Raw genomic sequence first — 24,693 nt, forward strand, 5'->3', positions numbered from 1 at the left:
GTCAATAATGGCGTCCATTAAAGAACACACTCCCTCAAACACACACCAAGAGGCAAAAATAATAAGTAGGTACATATGTAGGCACATGAATTGTGAATATCCTTTAGAAAATCGTACAAAATACGGTAAGAAAATAATTTAGAAACTCCGTTCTGTCCGTATATAGGACAAGTTCTTAATTATTTTTCCAAGAAAAGTTACAAGTTTTAGAGATCTATTGTGAAGAAATTCTTATGTTTATGACCATGCCCCAAATAACTCATCTTGTTATTCTGATCAAGAATACAACCCTGTTTTCTTTCTCAAATATTCAGCAAAATGGCTTTTATCATTTAAACATTACTGAATGTGGGAGGCACGTAATTATCCATCTCATTACTACATTTGGGAAATTCAAAGGACAGATGGTAGCAAAAACTATAATGTATCGTCACCGTTTTCCAACCGATTTGAGAGACGCATTTTCAGAGTAAACTGGTTTGGAATGGAATGGTTGCTTTTTTTATACCCTGTACCCAAAGGGTACAAGGGTATATTAGTTTAGTGCGAGTGCACATGGAACACACAGAAGGAGGCTTGGTAGACCCCACAAAGTATATATATTCTTGATCAGCATGACAAGCCGAGTCGATATAGCCATGTCCGTCTGTCCGTCTGTCTGTCCGTCTGTCCGTCTGTCTGTCTGTATGAACGCAAGGATCTCCGAAAGTATAAGAGCTAGAATAACCAAACTTGGTATACAGATTCTCCTGAGACCGAGAAAGGACGAGTTTGTTCATTTTTTCTGATCCACCCCCCCACTCCCCCCCTATTAACGATTTTCTATAACTCCCGTAATTCTTGGAATTTTGAACTAAAATTTGGTAGTCACATTAGGTTAGTAATTATATACCCGTATACCAAGTCTCATTATGATAGAATGATCGGAAAGAAAGTTATAGCTATATAACCAGGCTCAATGCACACATACATACATATGTACAAGTACACAAACACGCATAGACACGATTCTGATGTAATTGTAAATGTATGTATGCATGAATGGAATATTTTATATTTAATTAGTTAATATTTGGTTAATTAATTACATTAATTTAGTTAATAAATTTAATTAAATTAATTAATTAATTTAATTACTTTTTTGTGGGGTGGTACAGGGTATTTAAGAGTTGAGCCTGCTCGACTTTAGCATTCCTTTCTTGTTTATTATTATCTTCTGGGATTGTCGATAAACCAGCAATGTCGTAAGATGCGAAAGAGCCAAGACGAAGCCAAAACAATCTTCATAAAACGTTTAAGGATTGGGAATTATATTTAATTAAAGCAATTCTGTTCTATGAAGTCGAGTTTTTAGCATTAGCATTAACATATTGACAAATAGAACACTTTCTGGTAATGGATAATGGTTTAAGCAAAACGACAATGTTTTGACACTATAATGCGCGCAGATAAACAGATACCATTGCTGGTTTTGTTCCCCACGTTGCCTCCGCATTTCAGAAGGAACAATTGAAATTGGAATGACAATTTAACAAAACGCAGATAAAAATACCACGCAGTTAGCCCATTAATGACGCACTTTCAAAAGGTGAACAACAATGGCAAGTAGGAAGCATATATGTACATACATATATGCAATATACACATGTATATATAGATAAAAACAAAGAATGATAAATATAAAGTTAGTTCGGAGGATTTTAACAATATTCAGAAAATTGAATTCTACAATACAAGAAACTTCAACATTCTATTATATTTGTATTAAGTCTATACCTAACCTTTCCCGGTCCCACTTCTCATCAGGGCATCGGCTGTTCGTTAACCTTGAGTCCTGAAATCTAACTTTACTTCCGCGAATAGGTCTTAGTTTATAGTTCAACTTTATACTGTTCGTATTTATTTGATCGAAATAAATCTTTAGTATGATATGCCTTTATTGTGAATATAAAAAACTTTTCTTTTTTGCGTTTTTGGTCTACAAATGCAAACTTGTCTGAATTGTATGAATTGTATTTGCATTTGTGTATGTGTATGTGTGACGTTGGCCGTCTGAACGGTCTAGTATTTCCAACTTCCTCAGCCGTTGGTGGCTTCGGCTTAGCAACCTCCCATGCACCTTATGGTCAAAAGTTCAAAACTGTTCGTTGCAAGGAGTCACCTCTACAACAAAAACATAATTCTTATTCTACACTCACACTGCTGCATTAACAACAGCAAACAGGTAAGGTGTGTGGTAGAAAAACGTCTGCCATAGTCCCTAAATTGATATAAAGTATTCACTCATACATCCTTCTATACCTCATGCGCATGGTTGTGTAGAAGTGCCGACAACCACTCTACCCATAAACACTCACTGTCATATACACAATTTACACACGATGGATCAGGCTCGCAGGCAAGCCTGGCCATCCAGTGGCAAGATTAATGGAAATAGCATGGGAAAATGAAATATGAAACGCTACGGTGCGCTGTTCATGTCTACGGTGGTGCTTGTTGGTGGTGGCGGTGGTGTAGACCAGCAAAGAGCGTTCGTTGACAACAACAACAATTGAGGCAATGATCGTCTCGTATGTATAAGAGGTAAGTTGGTTGTGTGGTTATATGACTGGTGGGGTGGCGTTGTCATCGCTGCAGGAGAGCTCCACCAAGACGCACGAAGAAGCACATGCCAGCCATGGGGCAATGTGCGAAGCGGAACTAATGGGCAAATTGATATTGTTACAACAATAAAAGTCACGATGTGAGTGTGCGTCATTGAGACGGAACAGTACAAAACGTCCACAAACTTAAAAACTTTATTCAAATAAAAAGGACGAGTATTTTATAGCTTAATAAAATTATATTCGCAACGTTTGATTGAAATCGACGAGTTGTGGTGATGAATGTGCTCTCAAGGATTTTTTTATTACATTAAATTAATTAAACATTTATTTCAACACTATGTTAACGTTTTTTACTTGCACAACATTAAGTAGTTGCGCTTGCTTGCACTTAGCGTTTGAAAATCAAACGCTGCTTCGCCAAAAATACATGTTTTAAGAGGTTCTACCTGATAATATGTATATAAATATATACACATCACGTATTGGTTAATAAAATCACTGAAGCAGCAATGCGGCACAAGTAAGCACAGGTTCGTTGGTTCGGTCGTTCGTCGCTCGTTTATTGTATTTTTCTGTGTTTTTGAACAATCGTTGAAAAACCAGTTTTATAGAATCCACAAAAAGTAAGTGCACAAAGGAGCAGACAACAGCAACAAAAGCAAATAATAAAATGGTAAAATCTGGCGGCTGCTTTGCTGAGTGCTCTCCGCAAACAGAGACCGAGACAAAACAAAGAACTGTTGCTGCAATAGTCAGACGGGTGAGCGGTGTAAGCTGTGCCCCGGCGACAGCCAGGAGAGGGAAGAGGCGAGTATGCGATCGCTTCTTTGCATTTATGATCATGTTTGGATGAAGGCCGTTCAAAGACTTTTTAGTCGCTCGTTGAGCTTTAAAAGTGACTGACACTGACGAGCTGCTAGCAATGGCGGTAAAACTGAACAGATTCGTCGCGATCAAGCGACAGATACGCGGAAGCGTCTAGAGTCTGGTACAGTGAGAAGCAATAACATGATTGGCATGGAGAGCAGAATAACATTACCAGCAACAATTTCGAAAGCTATTTTGTGCTATTGAACTTTTTAGCTTTTCAGTTTGAACTTTGCCGATGGATGCTATGAAGTGAAACTAAAGTTTGTGTCAAAAAAAAAAAAACACCGATTTGTGGCTAGTGGGTGTGAAAAGCCATTTTAAAAATTGTTGCCGTTTTCCTCCTTTTTTATATTGATTTATGCATAAAGTTTGTGTTTTTGTTTCCCCCCCAACTTGTGGAAGGCAATGAACTGACTGCGACGACAAAGAACCAGGGCGACGCCTTATACTTTTTAAAGGCAGGGAAATAAGATGCACGAGCTACAGCAGAAGAAAGAAAAGAAAAAGGAGACAAACAAAGCAAGTTTCGCTTTTCAGCAGCGACTCGGCCAACGATAACGGTACACTCTGTTGCCGAGAGCTTGGATGTTCGTTGTGTGCGTTTCTGTGGTGAATATGCGCGCAGCGACGTACAGAGTGTTGAAAAATTGTACATAGCAGCAAAGAGGCAGCTACCTGCAACAACAATCTCTAAAAGCAACAGAAGTAATCACAACACCGCGTTTTTAATGCATAAAATACGCGAAAAAAACACACAAAACTTTAAAATAAGGCCTTCCCCTCTTCTAATTGACACTTTAAAATGTCAAGCGGGGGGGAAAAAAAACGACATTCTTTGGTGGTGCGCAACAGCTGAAGGTAAAAATACTGAAAAGGAGGTAATATGAAAATAAAAAGAGGCAAAAACAGATAACAAAGCTGGTGAAGGTGGTGGCGCATCACGCGGGGCAGAAAGAAAAGCCTACAACAATGAGAAAATCGATTTTGCTTTCGTTAGTCAGCGAGTGAGTAACAAACTGTGGAATGAAAAGTTTTAGCCCCCCTTGAACAAAATATTCACTCCCCACCATTAAGCCACAAGAGCCCCACAAGGCGAATCAATTTGTTGTTGTTTTTATGGTGGCGCGTATTCGTTTTCTTCTTATTGGCTTGTTTCGCCGCTAGTTGGTTGGCCCGTCCATGGTCTGCGGTTAGCTCATTTGCCCGGAAATTAAAATTGCATTAATTTTGAAATTTAAGTGTTTTTATTTATGGTTATATATACACTATCCGACTGGGCGGCAGCAAAAAACCAGCAAGCCAATGAAACAGGAAGAAGGTGGTTGTTTATTTAATTTTTTAAGATACTTTTTTTTTCGCTTTCTGTTGCTGTGTAAAACAAGTGCACACAAGTACGTTAGTTTACTGGCGAAGGACACGCGCCTGCCTGCCGACTTCTGTCTGCCTTCCGCTGCCAAGGCCGAATAGCAACGCCATGAAGGTTTTCCCCACCGTTATCATTATATGGTTCATACATACGTATGTATGTATGTGTATGCGCAATACTCACATTTCAAGGGTCTCTGAAATATTCCCAAGTTTGCGCTGCAAAGAGAAAGGTGGAAAAATTATAAAGATTAGTCGAAGCGCTCCAAAACATACATATGTGTACAAATATAGTATATATGTAGCACGTTCAACCATGTTCACGTGTATCTTTAAAATGCATCTTAATATGCATTCATTAAATATGGATATATGTATGGGACAGGCCTATTCCAGGCACAAAAACATACACACATCTAACTATTTTGACCCAAATATTTAAAGCTTATTTATGTTTATTTTTAGAAAAATATTCAAATTATATAGCCATTGGAAAACATAAAAACAAAAGACATTGGGATAAGATAAACAAAAATCGTTTGCGTCAAAATGTTTCATTTATTTTCGGGTATGCATGGGAAATTTGTATTGGTATATAAGAAAATGTTTTTTAAGTAAGCCGCGGCACGAAAAGTTAGTTTGCCGGAACAAGTTTGTCTGATACAGTCGTATCTTAAAAAAAGGGGTACGTATAATTAATTAGCGCGGATGAATGTAACACCCATAAAGAGGCGTGGCATATCCCACAAGGTGTAAGTATTCTGGCTCAGTATGGCGGAGTCGACAAGGCCATGTCCCTCTAGATAAACTAGAAAGATCTCGGAAAGTATAAGAGCTTCTATAACCAAACTAGGTATTTATTTGTAGGGATGTTATAATTTGCATTTAACAATAAAATTAAACATTTGTTTAGAAATGGAATATTCAAGTGTAAAATAAAGAACAATAAGGAAGAGCATAGTTGACGGTTTAACAAATTTGGAACGACCTGCAGCTTAACATTCTGAATTATATTTATAATTTATAGAAATGCTGAGATTTCGGGACAGAACCGGATTGCATCGTTCAATGGTGTAAACAGTCAAAAGTCTAATAAATAAAGTGCCTTCTCGTTTGGGACCTGCCAAGATATCAATCCCATACGAGTATATAAAACTGAGGAGACAATAAAACAAGTTTGCTGTCTTAATATATTATGTTTCTCTCTTGACTAATGTGAAGATAATGTTTCGTTGCACACATTGTGGCAAAACCAAAAAAAGTTCCTCCGAAAGCAACTTCAGCTCACCCGATAAATCGCCAGGCCTTATAGAGAACGGGTAGCGAGAAGAGTAAGAACCGTTCAAGGGTAAAAGGACAACAACCAAAGATGCACTCTTTTTCCTCAACTGCTTGCTAATAATAAATCGATTCTCTGCCATTGCTGCTATTAATAAAAAAGGCTTTGTATTAAAGTGAATCAATAGGCACAGTAATACGTAAACAAATGCAGTACCTTTTTAAATGCAACGAAACATTTCGGAACAATCTATGGGTACAGTCTGCCAGGGCACGAATAAAACAAACAAACACAAATTGCATAACTTAAAAAGAAGGAATAATGGAAGAAAGAGCCTAACACAAGGCAGAAAATTAAGATTAGGGGATTTGGCACTAAATATAGCACTCGAAAACATTTCGAAAACAATAACAGAAGAGAGAACAAAATGATGACCGCAGAGAAGAAAAACGACAGCATTAAGCACACGAGCCTTAGTCGACGACGGTGATCGTGGCGGTTGATGGGCGTAGGCGGTGTCGACGAGTACGGGGGGCGGTTGTGGGTGCGCGCGACCTATAAACAGAACAACAAAAATTAAGGTCGCACACGCGTCAGCAACGACAACGCGATAAAGAATTGAATAAACGCCAAAACGAAAATGAATGAGAGCGTCACTCGCTCTTATCACTTATCGTTTATATAGAACTGGCAACAATTGAGAGTCGTAGTAAATAAAAGTTTAAATGAACTATATACATGTAAATACATACAATGTTTTTGATTAATTTGTTCTTTTTTTATTGGTTATATTGGGAATATATATATGTATATAACTTGTTTTGATACAAGTAAAAATTTGCTCAATTCAATTTTAATTAATTTTATTTAAATAATTTTTAGATATATGATTATAATTATAGAGAGGAATAAAATAAATACGTCATTTAATAAGACGTTGGTGACTTTAATGAAATAACCAAAATATACAAAAATTAGTCATCGTAAAACAGCTTAGAACGTTCCCAAGCATTCTACGTGTATTTTTGGAGCATTCACACTTGAAATAAGCTGTGTCATTAGTCAGCTCAAGGAGGACAAAAAAAGCACAGGAGATTTTAATCTGATTATTGCAGTAAGGACAAATAGGGCACAACAACAAAATATTAATATTGCAACGGTGATAGTCTTCACAGCCCAATTTTGAAATGATAGTTGATTATATATTACCCGCTATACAACAAGAAATTGAGCTACAAGGGAGACATATGTATCGTAATCATTTCAGGAAACAATTACAAAAAGTATTCATAATTTTGTAAAAGTTGTGTTTAGAAATTAACTTCATTACGATTATTTGTCTTTAGACAATTGCTTCAAAATTTGTTGGCAAAATAGCATTTTTAGCCACATTTATTATCTACATAAATATTCATGAAATGTTTCTTGTACAGACCATGAAACTGTAACTAGTATTAAGTAACTATGGTTTTCAATTCTATCAAATAATGTCAACATGTGCCAACCGCAAAAATTGAAACCAGCTTGTTTCAATTTGAACAGATGTTTTCCTTATGTGGATCACTTTTCTTCCTTGTGTAAACAACTGCTATTCACGTAGACTTAACAGCCAGCTGATTCACTTGTTTGCTTTTTCCTCTCTTTCCTCTCTTTCTCATTCTCTCTCTCTATCTCAGTTTCTCCTTAGATATTGAAAAAAACATGTTTATTTGTTGAACAAATCAAAATAATTAGCGCACAGTCGTTTTTGTTGTTATTATTCGCTTTAAATACAGAATGTGCAAATATCGCATTTGGTTAACATGCGCCAGCATCATGAGAGAATGTATGCATGCCTGTGTGAATTATTGTTATTGAAACTGATAATAAATCCACGACGAGGTGTAAAAATCTTCTGCTTATATATGTATGTATGCATGCACGTCAAAAACGTGTGACAGATAAGGCGTTAATAAAGGATGATAACAAACAGACACACACACACGTGTCGCCGTTTTTGAACAATACAATACGCCCACATATATGTATATATGGTGCAATATACATGGGTCTTGGATATGCATGGTTGTTAGATAGTGCTGTTGCTGTTAGAAAACAACAATTGTCACAAGGCAAGCTGCTGAGCTCTAGCCTGACCGTAAAATAAAAATGTCAGTGCTGACTCACCATGAAAATTTGCTAGTAATGCGAATTTGTCAACAAGATTAGTCACTGCAAAGTGGAAAACGAATCAGCCTTAGTCGATTCCATTGCAATCGATACTCTGCTGGCTATCGCTGATCAGTGTTGGTAAATGGTGCCAAGTAGCACAGCAGGCCAGCATTCAAATGGAAGTCGTTTTTACAATTGGACTTAAATCTATGTATGTACAAAATAATGTCAATTGTATTTGCATATAGAGTCAAAAAAGTTTGAGTGCGAGTGTGCTTGTATGTGTATACGCCCTCATGACGTGGTTTCCAAGGCATTTGACAAATACAAACAATGCGCCCACATAATGGCATATCTACGTTTAGAAATGCATACTCAGGCATACACATGCACAGCTGCTACCCCCGCTGATGCTGATAAGCAACTGTAGATAATTTTTGAACAAGAATTGAAAATCGGTAAAAGAAGCACAGAGAAACGCATGACTCATGCTGACAAATAGGTATATGTACATACATACATATATTTAATGCGGACAGTGTTATTACGGCTGAATATGCATATACATATTTATAATGCATGTACATATCAGTTATGTCCATGTTTATCAGCAATACCTTTCGTGCCAAAGAAAATAACAGAAATTAAGTCCAATTCTGCCAAAATAACATGAACAACTGCTGGCAACAATTTTTTGTTAGCGTGCCAAACCCCAAAGGCTAAACAGCTGCCACTGCTCACTACACTGTTCAAAAACATTTGCTGCCACACTTGTTCGTTCAGTTTAAAAATGTATATACCACCAGCTGTATAGTATATGTATGCTAATTAGAAATGAAGGCTGTGGCTTCAGAGTGGATGCATGGAAATTACTTTTTCCATATTATTTTTATATTATAACTTCCTAACTGCCTTGCGCATTTGTCATTTCATTTAGCTTTTGTTTTCTTTTTTGTCTACCAACAGCTATTTATTTATTTTTTTGACTTTCGCGCGACATGGCAACGCTGCTTGCGAGTGTCACTTTGCCTAAAAAAAGCAACACACACACGCAGTGCGTGTCTGCTGTGGTGAGCTCATATTCATTGTGGTGAATAAGTGCCGAAGCGCGACGTAGGCGAAATTGAAACAATTCCAAGGAAAAAGAAAAAAACATGAATTTAAAAATACATATGCATAGAACACTTACTTATTTAGATAGGTTTAAATTATTGCAATTATATTACTTTTAAAACAAAAACCCCAGTTTTGTTAAAATCACAGTTATATGTATATTTTTACGCTTGTTTCGTTCACAATTACTTCTCCGCTATTTCTACCTCACTTGTGTATTGCTCGCACAAGTATTGGTGGCTTTTAATTTGTTACTAATTATTAATAAACTTTTTCATATAAATTGCACAAAATTAACAGCAACGGGACTCGGACTCTTGTGTCTGGGGCGGTGCAGGAGGGGAAAAATATATCACAAATGTATGCACGACGCTTTCGTTTTAGTTAAAATTGCAACGAATTTAAGTTTTATGCAGCGAACGCACTTGACAACGACGACGACAATTTGACGGCGACGGCAGCAACGGAGTTAGCGCGACTACACACGCAAAAAAATGTTCAAACGATTACAGCTGCGTGCTGCGTTTCACTTGGAAACGACGTTTTCTTTACAACACTTTATTTTAATATTATTACAATTTATGCCAAATCAACACGATGCACACACACACACACACGAGTCAAGCGAAAGAGAGAGCGAGAGCGCGCGTATTGTATATTGTAACTAATGACTGTTGTTGTAGTTGGCGCAGAGCAAAACTCAACGTGTATTTGATCCTCCAAACTCGATGTGAAGTCTCCAAGCACTCGTTTCAAACTAAAACCGTATAATCAACTAAAATGAATGTTGCCTGTCAGTGCTCGGCAAAATCTTTGCTGACGTCGCTGCCGCAGCGCTGCTTATACCTCGTGTGTTGAATACACGCATACAAGAGAGCACGATAGCAGTTTCTTAACGGCCACTTGTTTCGAGTTATCTCCTACAACTCCGATTGAAATCCGTAAATATTTAACATTACTTTGTATGTGCATTTACATGTATGTACATTTGTATTCAATTATATTGATCTAAGATATTTTCATTTTAAAAATAAAATAAAAAATAATGCAAAATATACTAAATTATAAAATTTAGTTTTGGTTACTAATGCTTTGTAATGAGCTTCGTAAGCAAATATAAAAATAATAACATAAATATGGGTACATTCATACATATGTACATATGTATGTATATCATTTAAATTGAATTGAGCGACTTGACACAAACGTGTGTAGCGAAGAAGCAGTATTAAAAAGAAATCGCATTTCAAAGCAGCAGAGCAACACAGCGACAGAAAGACACACACACATACGTTCATTCATACATATGTATGCATGTGTGTGTAGTATATAAAATGTAGCTGCGAAGTAAAGCCAAACAACTTGACGTATGGTGAAAAAGTATTTAAGCAGCCAAGTAGGAAATACCCGATTGTATAGAAAATCTCAAGAAATTAAATATGTACACAACAACAAAGCATAGTTATAATATACTATAAATATATATGTATAATTAATATTTACTTATTAAAAGAAAAAATATATGCGTAGTACGCGAATGTGTTTGATTATAAAAAGCGAACAATGTTGAATAACAGCGACTGCGACGCGCTCGCACACATTCTCAAGATAAGCAGCGCCCCAAAATGAGTGCAAAGTGCAAACAATAAGAGAGAGCAAAAGACCAATGCAGAGCGAGAGCGAGTGTGCGACACGGCCACAACGCCACTGTCATATGACTATAGAGTCCAATAATTTATTATAATTGGAGTATTCAAGCAAAGTCATCAAATTCTTGTTATACATTGGGTTTTCATATATGTACATACATACATAAGTAGATACATTTGCAATAGACCGAGGATTTTTTTTTTGCGGACTGAACATTTTTCATTTAAGAAAACTACGACACAATCTTGGCGACGACGCCATATTGTAGTAGGCCCATACATATCCATATGTATGTATTTATATACACAAGCATGACGAGAGAGAGAGAGAGCGACAATTTGCGTCGACGTCCACAACGTTCACTGCGATGTCCGCGTCGCAGTCACTGTGTTGTTGCTTGTATCTGTTGTTGGCATTGCCATTGTATTTGTTGCTGCGTCATCAATACAAACTGCGCACTTTACTGAAAATTTTATTAATTTTATTACGTTGAAACTTTTAACGACAACCACACACTCAAAATACACGCAGTAATCACATACATACATACATGTTAAGGTTTATAAAAGCGCATGTTAATTTCTTCGAGTTTTGACATTTTCAATAACAGACGCATATTGTGAAATTGCGTCGTCGTACAGAGAAAAAGAGAGAGAGAGAGAGAGCAGTTCACAGGTTAAGCGCCCTGAGGCTGTGGTGAATTTAATACAGATTAGCAAAATGTAATTGTTGCTGTTTTACTACAGTGTACTCACGATCAATTTGAACTACATATGTATGTACATATGTACATTCATATGTACATCGTACATACTTAACATTATCATATATTCAGAAGTAAATACATCCATAAAATAAAAGCTATATACATATGTATACATGCATTCATACATATGTATGTATATTCATAAACATAAATGTGGATAAAAATGAACTTTTGTTATGCCTTGCTGTTTATTCACTAATTTCTACGACTTGAATGCGGTGGCAAGGTCGTTGGGCCTCTAGTGCTAGTTGGGTCGTAGCACTTGAAAAATTGAGATTTAATTTAGCTGTTCTTATAACCTTGTCGCACAATTATGATAAAAGTAAAAAAACAACAATAATAGTCGTGTTTGGCTTGGACAAGGTTACAGGGTAACATTAAAAAACTATGTACTTAAAATCATCGGTTAAAATTGTGTAAATAAAAAAGAGCATAGAAAACTGTTGATCCTCTCAAAAATGAAAATAATATACATATGTATGTATGTGTGTGTACATATACACCTATCTGTCACTATTTCCTGTTTCGTTTGCGGATCGAGAACAGACCGCAGTTGAGAGCAATACCTGCGAATTGGGAGAACAAGAGCAAAAAGGCAGCAGCGCACCTGCTTTTGCTACTAACGCTTACAGTTCAAACAAAACAATGTGTGTAATAGGTATGTATGAATAACACTTGCAAGTAGCTGGCCGTGCTCGAAACTTGCGCTTGAGTGTCTGCTATCCCTTGCTGTTTCGTGTAGGTTTTTGGCATTGGGTGACGCGATGGTAGACTAACAGATAACAGACGACAGACAGAATGAAAACATGGCAAAAAAGACAAAAAATTAGACAAAGACCAAAGCTGAGCGCAGACGTCAGTGTCGCTTCGCTGCTTCTGTTGCTTGCAGGGGTGTTTTTGTGGAGCAGAACCTCTGAGTGTGGTGAATATACCAGAATACACAGAATCCATCCATAGAAAGTGCAATAACATTTTATGAATTCTGCCAAAAGCAGCGACACCACCCGTAAATGTACATACTCAAATTTACATACACACATACATATGTACATACTCGTTAATGGCAAATGCACATTCCCCCCTACTCACAGCCACTAGCAAGCATTCAGAGAATTCATAATATGCGGCAGCATTTAAAAATGTATTAATGTACATACAAGTACTACACAATATAAGTTGTCTTAATGCTAATAAATATATTTTAGGAAATTCTGATTGAAATAAAATGATTGTTTGCATGAAAAACAAAATTTGTTAATCGTTTTTTTTTAAGTTTTTACTGACATTTATTTTTTGTTGGCGGCGAAACCTACTGTGTGCCATTCCTGTTTCCATGCAAGCTACATATAGGCGTCATATAGGCGTAGGCGATTTAGACTACATACTTTGTCTGTACGTCTGTATGAAAGCAAGGATCTTGAAAAGTATATGAGCTACAGCCGCCACGTCGGATTAAGGTCATGATTATGTTATAACACGTGTAATTTTTATGAAATTCCTTTTCAAATTGGAATCATATTCTAATACGTCAGTTAGTAGCAGCACTGGATCGAGGATTATGATGAACCTTTTGCCCACAAACATCGACAATTTTGCATATTTTGTTGGTCTACCTGTATATGTAGGTAGTAATTTAATTTATTTAATTAATTAAATAATCAATTAATTTAATTTAAATAATTTAATTAATTAAATGATCAATTAATTTAATTTTAATTATTTAATTAATTAAATAATCAATTAATTTAATTATTTAATTTTATTTTATAATCTGTATCTAAAATATACAAGAGAATATTAGGTGCGCGAGATGTGAACAAGAAAGGAATGCTAAAGTCGAGCAGGCTCAACTCTTAAATACCCTGTACCACCCCACAAAAAAGTAATTAAATTAATTAATTAATTAAATTTAATTAATTAACTAAATTAATTTAATTAATTAACTAAATTAAATATAAAATATTCCATGCATGCATACATACATTTACATTTACATCAGAATCGTGCCTTATGCGTGTTTGTGTACTTGTACATATGTATGTATTTGTGCATTGGGCCTGGTTATATGGCTATAACTTTCTTTCCGATCATTCTATCATAATGAGACTACGTTACGGTTACGGTATATAATAACGGTATACGGTTATATAATAACTAACCTAATGTGACTACCAAATTTTAGTTCAAAATTCCAAGAATTACGGGAGTTATAGAAAATCGTTAATAGGGGGGGAGTGGGGGGGTGGATCAGAAAAAATGAACAAACTCGTCCTTTCTCGGTCTCAGGAGAATCTGTATACCAAGTTTGGTTATTCTAGCTCTTATACTTTCGGAGATCCTTGCGTTCATACAGACAGACAGACGGACAGACGGACATGGCTATATCGACTCGGCTTGTCATGCTGATCAAGAATATATATACTTTGTGGGGTCTACCAAGCCTCCTTCTGTGTGTTCCATGTGCACTCGCACAAAACTAATATACCCTTGTACCCTTTTGGGTACAGGGTATAAAAAGTAGCACTCAGAAGGAGGCGTGGCAGACCCCACAAAGTATATATATTCATAATCAGCATGACAAGACGAGTCGGTCTAGCCCTATCTGTCTGCCCGTCCATGTGAACAACTGGAACTCAGAGACTATAAAACATAGAAAAACACTATGAACATAGATGTGTTCCCTCTATTGGGGATTTTCCGTAAGGTGGTTCGTATAATCACCTATGTATATCTCGGAGACTATAAGAGCAAAAGAAACCAATGCCTTATAGTATATGATTACGCAGAAAATGTGCAATTCAGAGTTTTCATCCGTAATTTTCGAAATGTTTGTTTTTAATTCGGCAGATACCTTCAGATAGTGGTTATGTGTCCGTGTGTCAATTTCATCGTGATTTTAAAGGAAGTTATAGCCATTAATGAAATCTCTGTCCATGCTCTGTCTGCAGCTGTTGTTGTTGTTCCTGCTTTGGCTGCGTACATGCTCACACACAGCCACGCATAGTCATAGGTACATAGGTACAGGTACAGTACCATCGGAATCGGTGGTGTGTATTGTATTTAGTAAGTGCGGGCCCTACTTTTTGGACCTTTAGACCTTTTAGTTCGCATTAGACCAACACCTAGAGGGGAAAAAACATATCTGCTTTGTGCATATTTTCTACATTATATTCAAATGTTGGTAAATAAATGTACATATTTTTGCGTTTAACTGGCCAAAATGCGACGCAATTTAAAGCCACATCGAGCTGCGCACTGCGCTTTTGTTTTTTGTGTGGCGTCAAGACAAAAGGCCGTCAAAACAATGCGTAAAAAAAGAGAGATGAGGATGCAGTGCATTAATGTACATATGTATATTTGTATATGTGAGTGGACACGGGGCATGTATGTATGAATATGTGCAAATGGATACAAGGTTGTCTAAAGAAAAGTGAGTGAGGCTTGTGTGTTTTAAAGTGTACTACATTCCTTAAGAATTCTTATAATATGTACATATATGTATGTATGAATGTATTTGTTTTAGCATGTGCTTGAAGCACCAGGTTTCAATATCCAATGTCAGCCAAATTGAGAGCAATTTAGACAACTCAAGAAAATTTTACAGCAACATAAGGCAAAATACATGCATAGTATGCACACATGTTTTTGCATACAAACATACATACATACATACATATATACAATGTATGGTGTATATGCGCTTCGTATGCACAATTGGTTCGAGTATTTTTGGCACGCACTTACACACATGCACAAGGGCGTACGCAGGGGGCCCATTTCACCTCCTACAAAAAATTTGGCCATATAAAGTCGACCGCACGTTCATTATTATGACGCACTATTTCGCCTTAAAATGAAACTGAGTTGGATTTGTTGAAGTTTTTCATTGATCATATGCATAAATTATTTTTTAAATGCATCGTGCATTGTTTAATCAACATTTTAGTGTTTTGGCCGCCCCCTTTTTTGAAAGCTGCGTCCGCCCTTGCACATGCACAGATACATATGTATATATGTATGTATGTATGTATTTGTTTTCCATGCATGCATGCATACATACATATGCATTTATCCTTTGGCTTCGGTTTCGTGCATTCAACTTTCAGCCGGCTGTGAGACAGGTGCGTGATATGCAGGCAGCGGCATTTACCGTTGCGAAACGATCATCAGCTGTGCGAGCGCCTGGGACAGAGTAAGCGAATGAGCGAGTAAATTTAAAGCAGGGAGCAGGAGAGAGCGATCAATTTTATGTGAAAGCAATCACTGTTGCCAAGGTCCTGTACAAGTTATACATATGCATACATACATGTGTACATATGTGTGCGTGTATCAATATGGGGGAAGAGGGCGACGTGCACTTTGTTGAACTTTCAAATTGCGTAGCGAAATGAGCGCAGCAAAACAAACTGCGTCGAAAGTTGCGACTGCGACGTTAGCGTCGACTGTTGCGCATGGAAACGTAACGAAATGAGGGAAAAAACGCAAATTGCATGCTGTTTGCAATTGCTGTTGTTTATACATACATACATACATACATACATACATACATACATACATACATATGTACATATCCATACACAAAGGGTAAAAAGTTATGATAGTTTAGTGCAATGTACATACATACATACATACATATGTATATCACACTGAAGGAGGCTTGGCAGACCTCACAAAATATATACATATGTACATACATACATATGTATGTAGTATATTCTTGATTAGCATGATAAGTCGAGTTTATATAGCCATGTCCGTCCGCCTGTCAGTATGAACGCAGAGATCTCGGAAAGCATATGTACATACATACATATGTATGTATATATTTTTTTGAAATTGCGTATAGGGACTCAGACTTTCGGGGTAGCTGGCTGCCCTGGCGATGTTGTTGTTTAGAGATATGGCAACAGCGCATGCCACAAATTGCGTTCTAAGTGAGACAACAGCAAAGAACAATAACATTTGATGAGCACTTTGCTCATACGAGTGTACATGTGTATGCACGTGAATATGTACATATATACATATGTATGTATGCATGTATGAACATGTTTTTATTTGTTTGTATTGTTTCAGAGTGCATTCCAATTGTAATTGATCGAATTATAGTTATAGAATTAAAATGAATTTGAACAACAAACAAAAGCAACGATTACAACAATAGCAACAACCGAAGACGTATTGAGGAAGTAACTCGGAAGAAAGTGAAAAACAAGAACAAAGAAAATACGAGAGCGCCAAGGAAAATCTGCAAGGAACAGCTCAGCAGCCAGACATGCGGTCAGCTCACCAATAACCTTACCCCTGGCATAATCATTTTTTGTTGGCTCAGACTTGGACGCCGTCGTCAACGCCAGCGTCAGCGTCGCTGCAAACGTCGGATGAATGATTAACAAAAACAGTTGATTGAACTTTGTTTGGCCTCCAAAGTATAAGTGTATTGGTCTGCGCCGTCTGTGTGAACGTGTATTCAAATATGTGTACAAGTGTCCATACATATACAATGTATATGTTTATCTGTGTGTGTACTTAAACTGCCCCACTTTGGCGCGCGCTGCTCATAATTTCGGGTGTTGATGTTAATGACCAGGCAGCGAACGCTGCGTCCAACAATAAGACAGCTAATTATTTTTTCTCATTGTGCGTCTCTCTGCCTGCTCAAAGCAAATGAACTCCAACGGCCTTTTGTTGTTGACCCTGCCTTGTGTTACGACAAAGTATTCTGATTGGAGGTGGTGAGTAATGAGAAGGGTGGTAAGTTTCTTGTAGAATATGCATTTTATTTTAGGATATGCGGAAATAAAGACCAAAAATTGATTCTTAGCATTTATGTAAAAGCTGTCAAGTTTTATATTTAATATTATCTAATATGTTATTGCATTAAATACCAAAATTAAATGCCAATAACCCTACTCTTAATAGGAGAGAACGCTACAGTCGAGCAAGCCCGACAATGAAATATCCCTTACCTAGAAAAACTTCCGGCACTGAGTTATATCGCCCACTGCGGAAGCCACAAAAAAATGAGCGAACTTGATGCTGCAATTGGGGTAGTACTGGACTGAAATTTTTTACTAACTATTGTTTTTAGGATTGACCGTTTTGGCTGAAATTGAAAACAAAAGTAGATAAATGCAACCTTAGGCCTGCACGTGCAAAAAAAAATTGGCGACTCAAAAAGATAATTTAATAAATAAGTAATTAAAACATTGTTATTTATTCTTTTTCTTTCGTATTTGGAGTGTGTTAGGAATGTGAGAAACACTTTTTTACCTTTTTCTTAGTAATCCTTCAAAATTGGCCAAGCAAAATATTCCTCGACTCTTAATAGACATGTATATGTATCTATATATATACCATATATACCTGCATGCATATCCAATGTAATTTTAACCTTAATAAAAAGGTTCTTCTTTACATCAAAGATTGCAATTAGTCGATTTCAAAATCTGTGAACACTTTTAATGCAATAATAATCAAATTGCAATACTCTTTCAATAATATATGGTACTTGTAGATCTTAAAATATATGTTTTATGTAGTAGAGTTTTTTAAACAATGCAATGAGGAAATAAATGCAGCGTTCAGTGTTACTTTTGTGTATAGAAACCCAAAAATTCGTTTCTTGACTAATAAAACTTTTGTTTGACAGTCGGGATTATTTTATCGGGCCAACATATTTCAGTCAAATTAAAAATAAAGTCAGCATATAATTTTATGGGTTTTCTTATTGCGTTATATTTTTTATTAAATAGCTTCATTTTTGTATAAAAACGTGTCATAGTTTAACGATATGTCGAAAAGGTAGAGATTCTTTTCAATTCACTACAAACAGTTCGCAGTGCAATCAATAAAAAAATGTAGAGTGGACGGCAAAGGGTACGGAGATGTCTTAAAAACTAAGCAGATTCGTGTACAAATTTGCGTTTGGAGCATATTTCGAGAAATGCGTGGATGTGTGTGTGTACTTATACATGAAGTAGTTATCTTTAAAACTCCTAAGGCACTAACTGGTGGATTGTGTTTACAAAAATGGAATGTATAAACAAAATATAATATAAAGCGCGATGCTTTTGCAACGTTTGGACGGAGTTGGTTGTGCAGAATTTCGTTGTGAAGTTTCTGAACACAAGGGCGTGCTCGACTAGCCCACGGGCATAGTGGAGACCGTGCTGTGCGGCGTCGTGGGACGCGAACCTGCCAAAGAGTTCGCCGTGGACGCATGCAACGAAGCCATTGTGCCCATCTGTGAAAGTCCATAGAATAGATACAAATACAAATTTTCACAAGCGTAGAGTATTATCTTACGCGTAGGTGTGCCAAATCCTCCAGCTTAGTCAGATCCACTAGCTCCAGGTAAAGCGAATAGATCACGGCCCAGCCATAGATGCAGACGAGGCAAAAGACTGTCCAGAGCAGCACCATAAGGACATTGTAGGCAAAGTATAGATCGTTGACAATGGCGAAGAAGATCAGCGCCAAGGCGCGCCAAATTGTGAAGACGGCAAAGGTCCACAGCCAGGGCATCACCTTACGTTCGTATTCCTGCAGACGGGCAACAAGAAAAACAAATGAAATATTACGGAACAATGGTGTTTTGTAATGCCAATAGCTTAGGAAAGCAGGTGCTAATTTTTTTTGTGGCAGTGGTGAGATGATGAAGCGCACACTAATAAATAACTAAGATGCTTTGTTACCCTTCGGCCTAGTAAACGTTTCTGTGCTCCGAGTTTTTCTTGCTTTTTTAGGCATGAGAAATGAGAGTGTAATGTGTATAGCGAGTTTCCGAATACAATTTTCTTACCTTGCGCAAAGCCACGACCAGCAAAACGCTGGTCACAAAGTTTATTAGCGCCATAATAAGGGAGAACAGAGCGAATACAATCAGCATATTTCGAACTGCAAGCGATGAAAGGTCAATGCAGATGTCAGCTATCGTTATATACAAATAATCAGTTACCGTGCTTGTTGCCGACATAAACAAATTCATATGATATTATGTAGTAACCATAATGAGTGGAGCCTGGCGCGGCCATGGCGTAGCAGTACATGTCGAAGATCGAAGTACCAATGGTGAAAAGTGAGAGGAACTGCAAAAAGCGTGTATTGATTACTATTGGTGTGTAATTGAAAAATGTCGGCTTACAATGGCAAATAGGCCGATCAGCATGGCACTTTTTTGTATATCTATGTACTGGTTGTTCTTTAGCAACGGACGTTGGTACCATGGAATACGCACGGAGCGCGTGGAGCGCGATTTTATGGAATGCAGATTCGTCGAGGACCTGTAGGCAATATATATAAATTTTTATTTTTTTTGTTTTTACACATTTGATCCATATCATACACACCTGCCCGTGGCATGAGAATACATCGATGGATTCGAGCGATATGTCGAAGGCGTTTTCCGTCCATAATTCATCCTGAAGCCTTGCAAGTGACGTCACTTGTTGAATAACTTAGAATAGTAAATGCAGGAAATAACTGTAAAGATAATAAAAACGATTCTTCAGAAAATGAAATTGCAGACTATTTTATCTGTTGTTTGCAGCAGCAGGGCGTGTTTGCTTAATTTGTTAGTTTGGGTGTGGTACGCAGAGTAAGCTCAGCTTGGAGTGCAAGGTGGCAAATCAGATTGGGTTCATATTCCGTTAAACAAAGCCATCCCCTTGATATTCAGACAACACATTAGCCCTGCGAATTTACAATTATCTTTTATTTATTCACTTTTTATGTTATTTACCAACTAAAAAACTAAAGTTTGGTCGCTTTGCAACAAAAACAATACACTGAATCACAAAAGTGCTGCCTAGTCGCTTACAAACACCAGCGTCGCTTCGAAATAATAGCACTGCTGCGCAACAAGTGTATCGATTACATGGCTAACAATCGATGTAATGGGCAAACAGCTGTTTGTTGCTTGTTCGCAGTGACTGCCAACTCCAATTGCATTTGTTTTGGTTTTTATAGGTAACAACAATTGCGTAAAAGAACTCAATTTTCTAAATCAATGGATATTTATGAGCTTTAAAATGTCACTGCCGCGTATAACAGACTTTGATATACTCGAAAAACTCGGCGTCGGCAGCTATGCAACTGTATACAAGGCAAGACACAAAGTAAGAATTTGGATTGTGGATGGTTAAGTATTTGCCGTCTTAGCTAATTTATCTTGCAATTATAGAAGCAACGCAGCTATCACGCTATCAAATACGTAGAAATGTCCACGTTGTCGCAAAGCTCTCGAGAAAATCTGATAACGGAAATTCGACTACTGCGGGATCTTAAACATAAATACATTGTGACGCTGCAAGACTTCTTCTGGGACGATAAGTGAGTGCAGTTAATATTTATTAATATTTATTAAACTGGAGCTCAAATTTGTTACAGAAACATCTACATAGTGCTGGAGTACTGCAATGCCGGCAGTCTGTCTGCCTTCATACGCACCAAGAAAGCACTGCCGGAACCGACGGTTCGTTACTTCCTTCGCCAGCTGGCTGCAGCTGTTCAATATATGCGAGCCAACGATGTGTGCCACTTCGATCTAAAACCGCAGAACTTGCTTCTGACTCGGAGTTCACACAATGTTTCCCTTAAGGTCGCTGATTTCGGGTACGTTTGTTAAATTATATATGTATGTATTTTTGGCATAGGCTAAGATCGATTTGTCTCACAGCTTTGCGCAGCACTTGAAACTGGGCGAAATAAACCAGCAGCTGAAGGGCTCACCGCTCTACATGGCGCCTGAAATCGTGCGCAAGCATCAGTACGACGCAAGAGCGGATCTCTGGAGCATAGGCGTCATACTCTATGAATGTTTGTTTGGAAAGGCGCCATATAGGTAATGGGGAGAGAGAAATGTTCTCTTTTTTGATGTTTTTCATGTTTCTTGTTTACTGCAGCTCTAAGACAATCGAGGAACTTCTACTGCGCATACGTAGTGCGGAACCCATCAAATTGCCGCCAAACGCGAGCATTAGCAACGAGTGCCACGACCTGCTTCGTCGCCTCCTTGCACACGAGCCGGCTGAGCGCATATCGTTTGCAGACTTCTTTGCGCATCCATTTCTAGATCTCAAAACATTCCCTACCGAACAGGTGAGTTACAGCTTTTACAGTACCCAAACGCAGAGATCTATGCTTCCTAAATTTTAACATACCGAATCAGTAGGTAATAGATTTATTTCAGTGAAGTCAGGCACGTAAGGTCTATATAGCTGTTTTGGTTAAAAACATTTCGATGAACGACATCGTCTGCGTGATCGTAAATATATGTACATACATATATACCACATTCTGGTTGCTTGAGCTTGCACACCAAAAGCAATTTACACTTTCATTTTCACTTTACAAAGAAGGTTAATCTAGGGTTTAGTGTAGTGGTTTTACGTTATTCTTGACAAAAGCTATATCTTAGATTGTACATCTCCCATGAGTTTTATTATTATTCTTACACTTGCAGACGCTGAAAAAAGCCATTGATTTGGTTACCCAGGCCGTGGGCTATGATGAGCAGCATAACTACAAGGAGGCCTATTACTTATATTGTAGTGCCCTGCAGTATTTTGTACCGCTTATTACGGAGGAAAATGATGCTAGCAAGCGGCAGGCCTTGCGTAATCGCGCCTTGACCTATATGAAGCGTGCAGAGGAGATAAAGAATGTAATCATTGAGGATGAATACAAGCGGCTGGGCCAGCAGCAGCACCACAAGAACCATCCCCAACAGACGGGCAAACCAGTAGCATCGCAGCCAGCAGAGGCCTCCCCGCAGCCAAGCACTTCACGGATGGCTGAGATGCTTGAACCTGATGCCCGCTATAAACAGCTATGTATGCACTCATGGAGTTGTCTGTGTTAGCCGATTTAATGTGTTTTAAATTGTGGTTTTAGTTGCCTTGTCACACTCTAGTCCGACGCTAAAAACAGGTCTCGAAATTGGACGTCAAGGCGAGCTTTACTTGTACGAGCGAAAGCTAGATGCTGCTCTGGACGCTTACACCTCGGCGCTTGGCATGCTAGTGCCCTTTGTCAATAATGAACCAAAGGGCGAGCGCCGCAATTTGCTGTTGCAACAGGTGAGTGCAGGAAATCAGGCCCAGTCACCCGCCTAGTCAAGTTTTTCAATATTATTTATAATTCACTGCAGCTTGAATTTTGGATAAAGGAAGCGGAAAGCATCAAGAGCATTCTAAGCGCAAAGAATTTGGACGAGGAGGAGCAGAAACTGTCCACGGTACGCAGCTGCAGCATTCAGTAGAGAGTAGGAAGTAGACAGTACAGACATTGTAACATTTGGCGATGGCGCCTGGCGCGTCCCATAGAGCATGTATTTTGGTAGCATTTAGACGTACATAACAAATTTACTAGTTTTTTAGAATACCTACTCTGAACGGCAGAGGCTGCAGCATAACTGTGCATCTTTTTCCAGGTTTTTTTGAAAAATTGCCACCTTAAAAAAGCCAACACGCTTCTACCGCTGAGTGTAAATAACAAATTGTCGATCTCGGACAGAAATATGCGTAAATTATATATTCAATATTTCCGAAGTACCATTCAACATTCGGGTTTTTTTAATAATCCGATTTAACCAATAATATTCCAACAATATTCAGTTTAAATGAAATCAGTATATACATATGCATACGCTTCAGAGCGGACAGTATCGGACCTTTATTTCATATTACAGTCAAAGGGAAAAGTTTTCTTGCCTTAAAAATGTTGTTGCTAGAGCAACAATGCGTAAAAACATTAAAAGGTTTTATAGCTTTTCTAAAGTCAAAGAGTTATTCTTATTTATTGTAATTTACTAAAGTTAAATACGTAAATTATTTGTTTAAAATATGAATTCTTAAGTGGAATCAAAATTGTTTACGATTTTAATATGAACTGAGCACACAGCAAAGTTTGTGTTTTCGAACATAGTCAGTACATTTTAGGGTTACAATTAATTTATTTTACATAATACTACATACCAGTATCTGTCGAGAAATCGGTCATTGTCATAAAATATTTATTGCTGTGACTCTATTGGTATCTAATATTTGTGTTAAAATGCTATTATTTGATTATTTTGAAAGTAATTACTGGCCTTATTTGTAAATAACCAAATACTTTTATATGATAAGCAAGCAAAGGCTTGGACATGAAATCGAAAAGGTCTGGTGTGGGATTAAACTAATAAATTATTTTGGTTACCGACGGCAATAGAAGATAAAAACTAACAGGGAATTTTCATTTTATGGTACACCGATAACATGAATAGGATTTCCCCACATTCCAAATCTGTTTCGGTATCAAACATAATAGGTTAGTCACTCAAAACTCAAATATTTTATTTATGCAGCGCATTTCTTAAAATTTAAGTCGATTTTGTAAAACCAGACGATTGAGAATGCAAAACTTAATTTAAAGCTGCGAAGCTGCAAGGACTAGGGATTTTGCAAAAATGATTGCTATTGCGTTGTAAACTGTTCTTTGTTAGTTCTGCTTCCATTTATGTAAGTACTATTATCCATTGTTATAATTATGTTAGTTGTGTACGAAATTTCTATTTGAGATCAACGAGACCTTTTGTACTAATGTCTATTTACGATGCTTTTATAGTGCAAAGTTTTCAACTAAGTTGTAGCGGTAGCGTGTGAAATTTAAAGCAATTTTTGTATACTAATACATTTAAAAGACATACCTTGAGCCTGTTAACCTGTGCAACATTTGTTAACCTGTTAAACTACCAGTATTTGTTAGTCTAAGCAATTCACCAAGACAATTGTTATGCATTTTTTATTTTCAATTAATTTTTTTATTTTAAGCGATGCACGCTTAAGATACTCCCAGTCTTGCCGCCTTTCCGGAGCACGGCCATGCAACTACACATTTATTTGTTTCTG

The 24,693-nt window shown here is 37.3% G+C and overlaps 3 protein-coding genes across 3 annotated transcripts in view; 1 reads left to right on the plus strand and 2 right to left on the minus strand.

The window, feature by feature from the left end:
* LOC115625568 (AN1-type zinc finger protein 6) overlaps nucleotides 1-10,110 on the minus strand; it is a 28,464-nt gene extending 18,354 nt beyond the window's left edge. The window contains exons 1-2 of the mRNA XM_030520662.1: nucleotides 9,461-10,110; nucleotides 5,026-5,060 (exon numbers count right to left, since the gene is read on the minus strand). The gene's annotated coding sequence lies outside the window, so the exon portion shown is untranslated. The remainder of the gene's footprint in view (nucleotides 1-5,025; nucleotides 5,061-9,460) is intronic.
* Nucleotides 10,111-18,510: 8,400 nt separating this feature from the next.
* Nucleotides 18,511-20,584, minus strand: LOC115625159. Its single transcript, XM_030520087.1, has 7 exons — nucleotides 20,544-20,584; nucleotides 20,152-20,284; nucleotides 19,947-20,085; nucleotides 19,761-19,890; nucleotides 19,605-19,699; nucleotides 19,109-19,345; nucleotides 18,511-19,046 (listed from the first exon to the last, which is right to left on the minus strand). The coding sequence occupies exons 2-7, from the start codon at nucleotides 20,220-20,222 to the stop codon at nucleotides 18,945-18,947; spliced, it is 774 nt and encodes a 257-aa protein (XP_030375947.1). The 5' UTR covers nucleotides 20,223-20,284; nucleotides 20,544-20,584; the 3' UTR covers nucleotides 18,511-18,944.
* A 213-nt stretch (nucleotides 20,585-20,797) lies between these two features.
* On the plus strand, nucleotides 20,798-23,581 carry LOC115625157 (serine/threonine-protein kinase ULK3). Its single transcript, XM_030520085.1, has 8 exons — nucleotides 20,798-20,919; nucleotides 20,985-21,133; nucleotides 21,191-21,415; nucleotides 21,480-21,644; nucleotides 21,706-21,901; nucleotides 22,266-22,635; nucleotides 22,697-22,881; nucleotides 22,953-23,581. The coding sequence occupies exons 1-8, from the start codon at nucleotides 20,821-20,823 to the stop codon at nucleotides 23,061-23,063; spliced, it is 1,500 nt and encodes a 499-aa protein (XP_030375945.1). The 5' UTR covers nucleotides 20,798-20,820; the 3' UTR covers nucleotides 23,064-23,581.
* The last annotated feature ends 1,112 nt before the right edge of the window (nucleotides 23,582-24,693 follow it).

Source organism: Scaptodrosophila lebanonensis, unplaced genomic scaffold (genome assembly GCF_003285725.1).
Source record: "Scaptodrosophila lebanonensis strain 11010-0011.00,11010-0021.00 unplaced genomic scaffold, SlebRS2 tig00000072-arrow-pilon, whole genome shotgun sequence".
NCBI classification, from domain to species: Eukaryota; Metazoa; Arthropoda; class Insecta; order Diptera; family Drosophilidae; genus Scaptodrosophila; species Scaptodrosophila lebanonensis.